Source organism: Scomber scombrus, chromosome 8, assembly GCF_963691925.1.
Source record: "Scomber scombrus chromosome 8, fScoSco1.1, whole genome shotgun sequence".
Lineage (NCBI taxonomy): Eukaryota > Metazoa > Chordata > Actinopteri > Scombriformes > Scombridae > Scomber > Scomber scombrus.
In genome coordinates, this window is record NC_084977.1 from 13,982,598 (window position 1) to 13,995,111 (window position 12,514).

Sequence of the window (12,514 nt, forward strand, 5' to 3'; positions counted from 1 at the left end):
CTGTAGTTTAGTTAATTGTATTGTATGCATGCAGCTATATCTGACCACATATCAGTTGTATTTGGCTTCCTAGAAGAGGTGTCTGTGATACTGGTTCCACAGGTTGCTGTACTGGAGCTGCTTTATGCTGACCTGTGGAAGAACTGAAGAGAGTCTTGCAGATGCTGTTAAGCTCAGTTTCCCTGCTGTGTCATCCTCAGGATCTGGAGTAGCAAATGTTGGACTTCTTCATCCATTCGGCCCTGTTGGGCAGCAGACAACAATGTCAGAAAATAAAAATTATAGCCAGAGCCCTCATAAGTAACAGATTTACTGCCCTTAGCAAAACAGCAGACTGACTGATTTATGGGTTTGGCCAATCAAAGCAGAACAACAAGCCTTCAGCAGAACCCATCTTTTTATAGAAACTCCCATCTTTTACCTCCTTCAATAGGGAGCAAGACAAGGAGGAGTCAACCATACATCTGTGTCACCCCTGTAACTGATACAAGATGAAGAACCAACTTGGTCACCCTAACACACCCACTGTAAAAAGATATAGAGTATGACTAGCAATCCCCAAGCTACTCATCATGCTGACTAAGAGGAGGTGGAGGCTAATTACTTTTGCTGATTATACAATCAGTTGTGCAGATCTACCACAACTTGACAATGACACTGAAGCCTCTTTCAAAGTGTGAAAAACAGACCCAGGGGAGCTTTTGTGCCTATGTGCATTCTATCAAGGCTGGCACTAGAGATCTTTGAATAAATCAAATACATTTTTCAAGCAGCAAAACTGGAAATTCATTCTGAATAACAAGCTGCACTGCGCTCCTCCTATACATGTAGGAGGAATAAGTGGGAACAGTGACAGCCTATACAATTGAAACTGAAGCCCCTGACCTGGCTGGCACACTAGTAAGTGCCAGATGTACCACAGACAGAGGACAGCCCACCCTGTGCCCAACCCTGCCCAAAATGAATAGCAGGCTTGAAAGGTTCAAGCACAAAGCTTTGGTACATGTTTTAACATATGCACCTTATAATGACAACCTCTACATGCCAAGAGTAGCAAACAATTTTCTCAAAGTTCAACTACACACAAACAATCTGTCTTTACAACCAACGTCGACTTCTTAATGTGACTGAAGAGAGTGAACGAGACAGTAAATGGAGACCCTTTTCCCTAAATCTGAATTTTCATCCACTTTGTCTGGTAAGCAGAGATGGTCAACAGAGCCTGCCTGTTCCTTACTGTTTGCACCACAGAGGAGGACCAATCTATTCATACATACATACATACACTATATTTGCTCAAGTGCCCACATATTCAGACATGCACGTATGGAAATACTAAATAAATATTACATAACAAAGGTTGAAGCCTATGTAAATGTTAAGTAATGTGTGCTCTGGCATGCTTGTGCCTCAGCCTTTTTTTGACTGTCAATATGCCTTCAACTGACCTGTACGGCTGCCAGTAAATGGGAACGATATGCATTCACCACCTGTTTGTGCTTTCTCTCCCAATCCTGAAAAAAGGTAAAAGAAAATGTTACTGCCATGTGAAGATGATACATGACCATGATAACCTATACTGAAAAAGATTATTCAAAATCATATTCCTTCTCACTCTAAAATTATGTTCTCACCTGGAGCTGCTGGGTGAGTATGCTGATCCTGTTCTGCAGCGCCATCTGCTGCCCAGGGTTACCATGATGGGTGGATGAGGAAGAGGAGGAGGTAATGCCGAGAGGAGGTGACAGAGCTCCCAGTGCCTCTTTTAGCCGGAACACTTCCTTCGACAGCTCTGTTATCTGTGCAAACACAGATACTTCAGTTTTATTCACTTCAGTGTCACCTCGCAGGTGCTTCAGCAGCAGTTGTCAGAACTGGCCTTGTGATCTCTCACCTTGCGGTCCTTCTCCTTGACCAGGCCTTGAGATTCCTGGATGTCTTTATGGAGCTCCTGGATGTGGCTGGATTGAGACTGTAACTGTGCTAGCTGCTGCTGCACTGTGGCCAGCTGGGACTCAGCAACTTGCCGCTCGCTCTTGTTAAAGAGAGCCTCTCTCTGCACCTGGAACACCTAAATCAGTAAAACCACCAGCGACACATTGTCACTATATCAATGCTGTCTGCATTTCTCTCACAGCCTGATGCTTCTGGCTTATATTGAGCCACAAGCAATGACAGAGGTGTAAAGTTTGATATTTACTTAAAATGGACAGTATGGTTGCTGAGGTAATTAATATGGAAATTTTCATAGAGACAGAAATATACACTTGTAGAAAAAAAAACAAAGCTCCTAATCTATTGTGGATTCAGTACTTACTTGAACATGGACTTGTCAAACACCAGCTTCTACTACATGACATCATGGAAATTAACTGTAGTTTTATGCATTTAGTGGATGAAAATACCATCTAACCATTTATTCTTTCTATTTTTTTATTACATTTTCTTAGCAAAATCTTAAATATATCATCTTCTGAATAGTTATTCCCACAACCATTGTTCTCAGAGTTTTTGCTCTTGGGAATTTCCAGTTTCCCTTGGAAACAGTTTTCTCTTTGATCTTCATACACCCACGCTGCATTGCAAATAAATGCAGTAACCTGGGCATGCACATTTACTTTCGGTGCCATGTTCAACAGTGTTTCGTATATACAGGTTAGTATGACTTTGTAAGTATATTGTCATTACCAAAAGGAATTTACATGATCGTGTGTGTGTGTGTGTGTGTGTGTGTGTGTGTGTGCGTGTGTGTGTATGTGTGTGTGTGTGTGTGTGTGTGTGTGTAAGTGCCTAGCAGCATTACATTTTATGGTTGGAGGTGTGCCAAAAAGGTTTTTGTGATAAAATGTTCTCTACGTTTAGCAGGGCTCAATTCATGAAGTACACAGAAGCCCATTATGAGATCATTTATCTGTGGAAGAACTTTGCTTTCATCAATGCCACTACATATGTGGAAAGATAATGGAAATTGGATCATCCTAAGGAGCCTAAAATGCACATACAACACTAATCTAGTGCATCAATAAGCACATATACAGGGAGATGAATGAGGCAGATGGAGGTACTGAATAGAGAAAGTAACATAGATATGAATAATGTAGATACAGGAAAGAGGTCTTCATGGAACACAGCTCTCTTTGTGGAAAACACAATAACATCTAATGTGACTTTAGACAGCATTAGAAGAGATTGGAGAAGGCAGACAATATTACAACACACAAATGAGTGCATGTGTGAACACACACACACCTCAGTGCAGGTCTTCTCATGTTTGCGGTTGAGATCATTGAAGCGGGCCGTTATGGCGTTGATCTCAGCCTGCATAGAGAGACGCAGGCCCTCGTGGTCCTCCTTGGAGATAAGACCCTGTTCTGCAGCCTTTTGGGATTTTAGCTCTCTCAGCTCCATCTCCTTCTCACTCAGAGCCTCCTGAGCTGCTGCTGCACTGCTCTCACTGGCCTGCAGGGAGCGCTGAAGCTCTGCCTACAATGTGGGAAACAGCAGTATTACCTGATGTGTAATGTGTATTTCACTCATGAAATTTGCCCCGTTTGGCTTAATATTTATTTCCCCCCAATTTATGTCCCGGTATCTTTTCTTACAAATATAATGAATCCCCCAAATTTCTTATGGAACCTAAATAGAGTAAAAACAATCAACCGTATGCTCATCTGTTAGACAATGCACAGGAATGCATTGTATATTAGACCAGTTTTCTTAAGACATCTTCTTAAAATGGATAGGAACAGTTGAGTTACTTTATATCAAATTGGGCCCTCTCCTCTGTACAAATACCTGCTCTTCAAAATGATTCTGCCTAAACTATTTATTTTGATCATTCTTATCATAAAATGTGTGAACTTCACAGCTGACCTTGATTCTCTCATGCTCCTCTTTGGGTATGGCGTCCTGCATGGCCTGTAGTTTGACCTCTGCTCTGGCAGCCTGCTCCTCAGCCTGGCCCCGGAGGCTCTTCTCTTCCTGCAGCTCCTGCAGTGTCTGAGCTAGCTGTTCGGACACTGCAGACAGCGCTTCCTTGTGTTTTGACAGCGGCACCGCATCTTTCAGCTGTAGGGCGTCCTGTGCCCGGCCCTCCCGCTCTGCACACAGGCAGTCCAGAGCCTGGGCTGCTTCCTGTCTCGCTACCTCCAATTCTTCTCTCACTGCTGCCAGGGTGCGCCTGGAGTGCTCTGATTGGACAGAAGCATAATCATTCACAGAACTGACCAAACAAAATGAGTATTTTGATTACTGTAATTGGAAAAAAATACACATCCCACCTGATGTGACTGAAGGCTCTGAGCTCTCTGAGTGTTCCTCTTCGTCTTCCTCCTCCTCCTCCTCACCGTGTGGAGGAGGCCTGAGCCTCTCCAGCTCTATTAGAGAGTCGTTAAGTCTTCTAGCCACATCCGCTCTCTCCCTGGCCAGCTGCTCGCACTGCAGACCAAGAGTCACCTGCACCTCCTCTAACTCTGATCGGGGCACACACTTCCTCAGGTCCCCCTCAAGCTCCCTCACACGCTCCTGAAGGAGACGTACCTGACCTCCATCTCCTGCTGCTCCTACCTCTTTCCCTGCTGTCCTGCTCTCTGCCAGTGCTGCCTCCAACTCAGCCACTTTATCACGGAGGCACTTCACTGTTTCTGTCTCTTCGCCTTCGCTGTCTTTCTGGGCCAGGGCAGCTTGGAGTTCCTCTTGTTTCTCCTTCAGCTGTTTGATTGTGTCACTGTCCAGGCTGCTCTGACCATCTGCCTCGCCCTGTCTCTTAGCAAGCTCCTCCTCTAGCTCCCTCACCCTCAGTTGCTGTGTCTCCTGGCTCGGACCCTCATTTGCAGACCCGCCTCCTGTCCCAGCACCTGTCGTGGCAGTATCCCCTTCACCGCACGCCACAGAAAGCACCCCAAGACGCATCTGCTCTTTCATCTCCTCCAGCTCAGACTGAGAGTTGGCCAACTGCTCCTCCAACCCATGCATCTTCTCTTTCAGCACCTCCAAACTCTCTGCATCCACATCTCCTTCCTGAGACCTCTCTTCACCACTGCAGAACGAGACACTGATTATCAATCTTGACAAAGATCATCAAATCAGTCGCATCTCAGGAAACATGGTTGGCATCATGTAGCCATGCAACTCATTATTCCTAATATTAATAAATCTGTGAATTTTTTTTTTGATGATTATCACTTAGACTATAAGAAAAAAAATCAAACAACCCAAAGATATTCAAGTTACAATTATATAAAACAGAGAGAAGAAGCAAATACTCCCATTGAAGAAGGAAAAAAACTGAAGACGTTTTGAATTTTTCTAATAAATAACTGAAATGGGTGATTGTGTATCAAAATAGTGGACAAATCATTTCTGTCAATTGACCAATCAACTAATGTATAAACTGACTAATTGTTTTAGTATTACATCATACAGTGAATGACACATTACCACTATTATTGAAACATACAACCTGTGATGACATAAATACACTTATATTTTGGCTCTTTTCATTCTACTACTCCACAGTATAGTAGATAAACATGTTAGACAAACACAACATGTCTTGTAATTGGGATCAAGAGACCATCAAATACATTTAGCCCTTATGCCTTCTCAGCCTCCAGCATGCTGCAAAAAAAGATTTCAGTACTCAGCACTTTTGAAAATGGCCCTGAGAGAGGCTAGAGCTAGACAACGCTGAGGTTTGGTAATTGATACTTGCAAAGGTGTGCAAATCTAACAATAAAGGCCTGATTCAATATAGGAGCATTCCTGTGAATGTGAGTTGATATGACTACTTCAGTTTGCTAGCTGTAAATCAGCCTGTATGATATGAATCAATCTTACCCCTCCTCCACCACACTGGAGGCCTCATCTGAAGCCTGGGCCTTAGAGAAGCGCTCTTGAAGGGCTTCCAACTCTTTCCTAATGGTCTCATACTGAGCTATGGGGACAAAGTCTGGGCTGGAGCTCTGCATGTCTGTGTCATCCTTCTCAAACATCTCCAGCATCTATAGACCACACAGTGAAATATATGGTAGCTTGTGGAGGTTAACATATGACAATGACTTGCACTGTTTGTCCATCAACATTTGAACTACATAGGCTGAAAATGCACAAAATATACATATACTGTATCAATAATAAACAAAACATTTAACATAACAGAAAGGGTATTACCATCATTACATTTTCCCCCATTTTTAGTATTGCTCTTCCATATAGTTGTGGGACAGATTTAAAAAAACATTTCAATATTAATGCAGAAAAAGAAAGAGATATGCTGAAATATAACAACCAGCATGACTCAGTTAGTGAAGAATGTCCACAAAATGCCCCCCCCCTGTCTGACGCTGTTTTGTTCTATTTATACCTGCCCACACACAACTGCCTCAGTGCATTAGTGTTACAGAGTGTGACATCATACAGTTTAAGTGGTCATGGCTAATGCTTGAGTCAGGAACACTCAGCTACTCTTTAGATAGCATCTTCATCTTACTCAGAACCATTTAATAATCACGTCACTATCAATTTATCCTCTTTAGACAGGCCTTGTACTCTGTGTGTGTGTGTCTGTCTGTCTGTCTGTGTGTGTGTGTGTCTGTCTGTCTGTCTGTCTGTCTGTGTGTCTGTGTGTGTCTGTGTGTCTCTGTGTGTGTGTGTGTGTTGTGTGTGTGTGTGTGTGTGTGTGTGTGTGTGTGTGTGTGTGTGTGTGTGTGTGTGTGTGTGTGTGTGTGTGTGTGTGTTTGCATGAGTGATGAGTGAGGGTGTGTGATTACGTTTATACATGTTGGGTGAATTAGTTATCTTCTCTGTCTTTTTCTTTCAAGTTAATGTCAGTGTGTACTTTGCATGACTTTACCTGCACTTTGAGAACAAGTTCAGAGTTCTTTGAGGTAAGTTCCTCTATTTGTTTGCACAGCTCTGCCACAGTTCCTGGGTCTGCAGGGGAGGGAGAGGGGCTGGCTGAGTCAATATTCCCTTGAGAAGTGGCCTCATCCTGAACAGGGGAAGCTCTGGAGCGCTTGGAGAGCAGCTTCTCTAGGGGGGAAAGTTGAAAAACCACAACAAAAATCAATCTGTGTATTTCCTGACATCATAGGCACATATAGAAAGCTTTGTAGAAGTAATGCCATTGCTGTATAATGGTGATACATGCATTAAATAACATGTATGCTCTGCAGGGCCTAAGGTGTACATGTTCACACAGATTACATACCTGGGAAGTCAAACATTTCATCCATGTCCTCAGAGTCACTGGCCCCAATACCCTGGAGTCCTTTCAGCTCCTCAAGCAGCCTGTCCCTCTCTGCCTCTGACTGCTCGAGACGTTGCTTTAGTTGGGACAACTAGAGTGCGAACACACACACACACACATACACACCATACAGTGTTGTATCTGATACAAATGCGCACTAAGAACTTTATGAATAGTTATAGGTTTGAATAAAACATGAAACATTTAGCAGAAATAAGAAGAGGTGTATGTGCTGCCTGCAGTGTAGTACCTCCTCCATGGCAGAGACAGCAGCTTGTTGCTGCTGCTCAAATGTTTTAATCCTCTGGAGCAGGCGGCCTCTCTCCAGACGCAGCCGCCGAATCTCCTCAAAAACCTCCTCATCTTCTGACTGACACAGACAACCACAAAAAAGGCAATAAAATAGAATCTGCCAGATGAACAAATGTATCATATGAAGCAGCAATGCAAGAATAAAGTCTAAAAAGAAACAAAGACTTACGCCACTAACCTGGGCTGATTGCTGTGAATCTGGAGGCTGAGGAGAGGGAGACTGGGACTGGGACTGAGGCTCAGGGGAGCGGGCAGGGGGAACAGAACTCCGGGGCTGTGGAGAGGGTGGCAAACCCTGGATGATGGTGATGGGATAACAGAATGAAATTAATCTCTATGAGTCATTACAGAGGTGATACTTTCTTCATTTGCACTGTATGTTCTTTTAATAATTTTAAAGCAAATCATTATTTTATACTGCACTCTAATATTTTAAGCTCTATTTTAGTCTAGCTTTTTGTTTTCTTCTCTCTTTCTATTTTTTTGTACTTTGTATTCTTTTTTATTATAATTGGGTTTTCTTTTTTAATTGTATGCTTTAATGTTTCAAATTCATCCCCTGATATTTTGCTATTATGTATAGCACATTGAGTTGCTCCTGTGTATGAAATGCACTTGCCTTCTTAATGAATCTCTTGAGAAGCAATGATCTATTACATAGATATTACCAAAAGAATTATCAAAGGACCAAAGGAATTTTCTCCATCTTCTAAAATGACTGAAATTAAACATTCTAGTAAAGGAAAATCACTCACAATGCAGACATAAGCAACATGAGATGATATTCAGACATTGAAGCAGTAGTGGACATTGGATCTTTTTAAAAGGAGCACTAAATGGCTGGAAACCAATTACTTTTTTGAATGTATGTAAAGCTTTCCATCAACTGAAATGTTTCTCACAGTACCTGGAGAGGAGAGCGCGGAGGTGGAGGAGCTTTCCGTTTGCGGGGGGTAGTCCCCCCTTGCAATGACGAGGCGCCTGAGGGGACTTGGGGGGGCTGCGTGGTGTAGGGGGAGGGGGGGATCACAGACATGCAGAGGTCAAGCACAACTTAAACGGGAAAATGGAGGAAACTAAGATAAGACTCAGGTTCAGTAACAAAGGGGAATGAAAGCCAACAAAAAGAAAGCAGCTCACAAAAACAATGACCTCATATTGGAAAACATGCACAATATGATCAGAGTGGGCCATGACCCAGAGTGGGCCATGATCTCATTGATGGAGAGAGTGATGTAACACACAGCTATGCAACATTACCTCCTCTCCTGCGCCCTCAGGGACTGCGTACGCAAGAGGAAAGAGACAAAACTTCAACGTCTACAGCAAGAGGTGCATGTGAAGCACATACACAAGCGTATACACACGCACTCCCTCTCACTTTTTTAACATGTCATTTATATTAGTGCCATTCATGTATGTCATAGGAAATCCACCACAGTCTCCAATTATAGAACAAAAACTAATGCGTTCAGGAATCATTTGCACGCCAAATTCTCTCATCCATCTCTTTTCTCACAAGCCACACATCTGTATTTCATATATCATCAAAGTCTTTGTTGGGAGATAAAAGTGGAGCAAGACTGTATTCTTTGTTTTTTTTAACCCCCATTTCATAATCACACCCAGCTGTCCCCCTGATTCACTTCCTTCTATTACAGTAACTTCCTGGGGGAGCAGTGAAACATCCAGAGCAGCACAGCCACAAGCAGGAGCCAAACACTGGGTCTGATGCTGTCATGAACTGCTTCATTTCTTGCACTTGATTAAATCTAACTGATCGAAACTAACTAGGATTGATTCATAACAATTCAACCATAGAAAGAATGAATTATCAAAGGAAATCTTCTATCTCTTCAAATAAAGAAACATTTCAGGTCTCATACTGTACCTGGGGGTGCTCCATCCTGCAACATCTGTATGATACGTTGGTTGCCTGTGTTTGTGGCGTAATCAGCGGCTTTGTGTCCAAGGGCGTCATCCAGCTGTGTGTTGGCCCCACCTCTCAGCAGAGCCTCTACTGTCTCAACACTATCACTCTCACAGGCCAACATCAATGCGGACCTAAAATTCCAGACACAATCATATAAAATTATTATTTAAAAATCAGTCACACTGAGCAAAGTAACAATACTATTACAAGTCATCAAAACTAATACTGTATTGTTTCACAGTGGTACTTATTTGGTCTCTTAAACCCTACTGACCATTAGCCTGTCAGTCATTTCTAACCTACACTAAGACACATAGAACTTAATTTCTAGTCTTGGTCAAAGATTCTGAAGATATGAAACAGGCAACTGGAAACATCCTACATGAAATCCTTCTTCTATTCTCAGACAACGCCACCACTGTGAGAATAATCCTAGAAAGCTTTTTTTGGTTTGGTTCTAGCTTAGCCAAAGAAGCTTCATCATGTCCCAGTGTGCCTCAGCAGGCAGACTGGGGCTGTCTGACACTATATGCCACTCCATCTGTCAAGGTTTCAGCAGGGGCAACAGTGAGACTATGCCAGAGGACACAGAGGAAGAGTTTAACATTAACAATCGAGTACCTTCCCTGGTTGTCTTGTATGTTTGCGTTGGCACCTCGACCCATAAGAAAGACACACAGCTCCACTCTGCTCATCTGAGCTGCCAGGATGAGTGTGGTGGCCCCGTCCTGAGAGAAAAACACACACAATCATCTTAATATCACGGACCTGTATTGGTGTTGAATAATGTGTTTGACATGAGCAGGAGCAAATAACAGTCACTAATGATCTTATCTCACATTGACAAAAAATTCAGGTCAAATTTCAGACAATTAAACCTACTCCATCCTGGACATCTAGATTGGCTTGAAAGTCCCACAGGGTCTCAGTGCAGGACAAGCAACCACTGACCGCTGCAGAAAATGATCAAAATGATGGTTATTTTACCATATTTACATCATAAAATGCATTGATTTTTTGATTGTTTTATGCAACTGTTATGTAAGAACAATGATTTTTATATTGTAGTATTGTAACTTTTACCTGCATGATGAAGTGGTGTCCTACCAATGCTGTCTGTGCAATCTACTGCTAATCTCTCCTGTCAAGGAAGGTAACAGCAAAAGATGGACAATTTGTGATAATTACACTTTTGATTTTCTTGCTTGCCAAGTACTTATTCTATTCATAATTTAAAGTATACATTCATTAATCTAACTATGTTATCATGCTGTGTTTTACCTGTAAGAGTCTCTTTAAACATTCTGACTGGCCATATTTGGCTGCAAGGTGAAGGGCGCTCAAGCCTGGAGTCAGTCAGTTAAGAAGAACAGACATTTGTAAACAGTCCATGACACATTTGATAACACAGCCTTCACTCGTAAGATATGATATGAAGATTTGTTAATAAAATACCGTACCAGCACCATCAGTGATGTTGAGGTCTGCTCCATGAGAGATTATGACCTCCAGACACTCAAGCCGCCCTCGAGATGCACACAGATGGAACCTGCCATGGGGACAATTTGGTATATTAGCATGCATTATACACAGTAAAGTAATAAGCATTTATTTTTAAGCTTGCATGCTATTTTAAATAATTAGTAGTCTTTTTTTCTAAAATTGTATTTTACACAAATGATTCAAAATGAGAATAAAACTTTACTATTTACCAAAAGAGGATGTATAAAAAACTGTTAACAAATTGGATTGATAAACATAATCCATAATGGATCATTTCAGGGCAAAACTCTTAACACCAAGTGTTGGGTAGGTCTTTCCTTGGAAAATGAATCTACTGTGCAGGAAATTATGTTATCATCGGAAGTAGCAATAACTAAAATAAAATAAGGAATATAAATGTTATGCAACTTTGGGAATGAAAACAACTAAAAATAACAATTGAATTACTTCGGGTAACTAAGAATGATAAAAATGTGGCGAGCAACTTACACCGACTTGCCCTCAGCATCCAGCTTGGTGGGACAGAGGCCTTTTTTGACGATGAGGGCAGAGACTTTGTCAGGTTCATTTTGCTCCACAGCCTGCATGAGCCTCTCATCACTCTTACTCCAGTCTTGACTCTGAGGGGGCCAAGCCAAAGGACAGATCACCACCCTGAGATGCCCCAATGAAAACTGATACCCCGCTGCATATCACATACCATACAAAACCATGGATGACTGGGCAACAACCAGTGATGATGTGGAAAATATTATTAAGATCATTGAAAAGGATGCAAGAGTTTGACAAAAACTTTTAGGACATACACATTGCAAACAGTAGAACAATTCTGATAATTCCTTTCTTATTCCTATGATTATTGGATATAGAGAGAGTATACCTACAGGCAGTGGCAGCAGGCTGAAACAACAGAACCGTTTCATCAGGCTAAAAACAGGCTGCTGGGGATCCATTATGCTCGTAGGGCATCACACACACACACACACACACACACACACACACACACACACACACACACACACACACACACACACACACACACACACACACACACACACACACACACACACACACACACACAGCTATAGAGTACCGAGCCACCACTGTATGTCCTGCCTGACAATATACACTGCTGCCTGGCTACATAACAAACATACAGACTCAATCCAGATAATGTAGAGAAATCATCTAGGTTTCTACCAGATAGCTATCCTATAGAGGTCAGAGCAACATCACAACACAGATCTACGTGCTAGAAAATGTACATTATCCTCAGAATCCTCTAACGAAGCTGAGTAAGACTTCTATTCTCTCTCCTCATAACAACGTCTCCCCGTCTGCATCCAAAACAGCTACCTTTCGTCCTGGTCTAGCTAGCAGGAACATATAGCCAATCTCTCCACTGCACTCTCTCTCTCTATCTATCTGACACACACACACACACACACACACACACACACACACACACACACACACACACACACACACACACACACACACACACACACACACACACA

The 12,514-nt window shown here is 42.3% G+C and overlaps 1 protein-coding gene across 1 annotated transcript; it reads right to left on the reverse strand.

Moving 5' to 3' along the window:
• Positions 1–173: 173 nt before the first annotated feature.
• ankrd24 (ankyrin repeat domain 24) lies at positions 174–11,950 on the reverse strand. Its single transcript, XM_062424278.1, has 21 exons — positions 11,882–11,950; positions 11,487–11,617; positions 10,955–11,043; positions 10,776–10,840; positions 10,578–10,635; positions 10,377–10,447; positions 10,116–10,222; positions 9,453–9,625; positions 8,822–8,844; positions 7,736–7,862; positions 7,500–7,615; positions 7,211–7,340; positions 6,854–7,032; positions 5,839–6,002; positions 4,281–5,026; positions 3,874–4,190; positions 3,250–3,483; positions 1,895–2,071; positions 1,635–1,799; positions 1,449–1,514; positions 174–242 (listed from the first exon to the last, which is right to left on the reverse strand). The coding sequence occupies exons 1-21, from the start codon at positions 11,948–11,950 to the stop codon at positions 174–176; spliced, it is 3,276 nt and encodes a 1,091-aa protein (XP_062280262.1).
• Between the last annotated feature and the right edge of the window lie 564 nt (positions 11,951–12,514).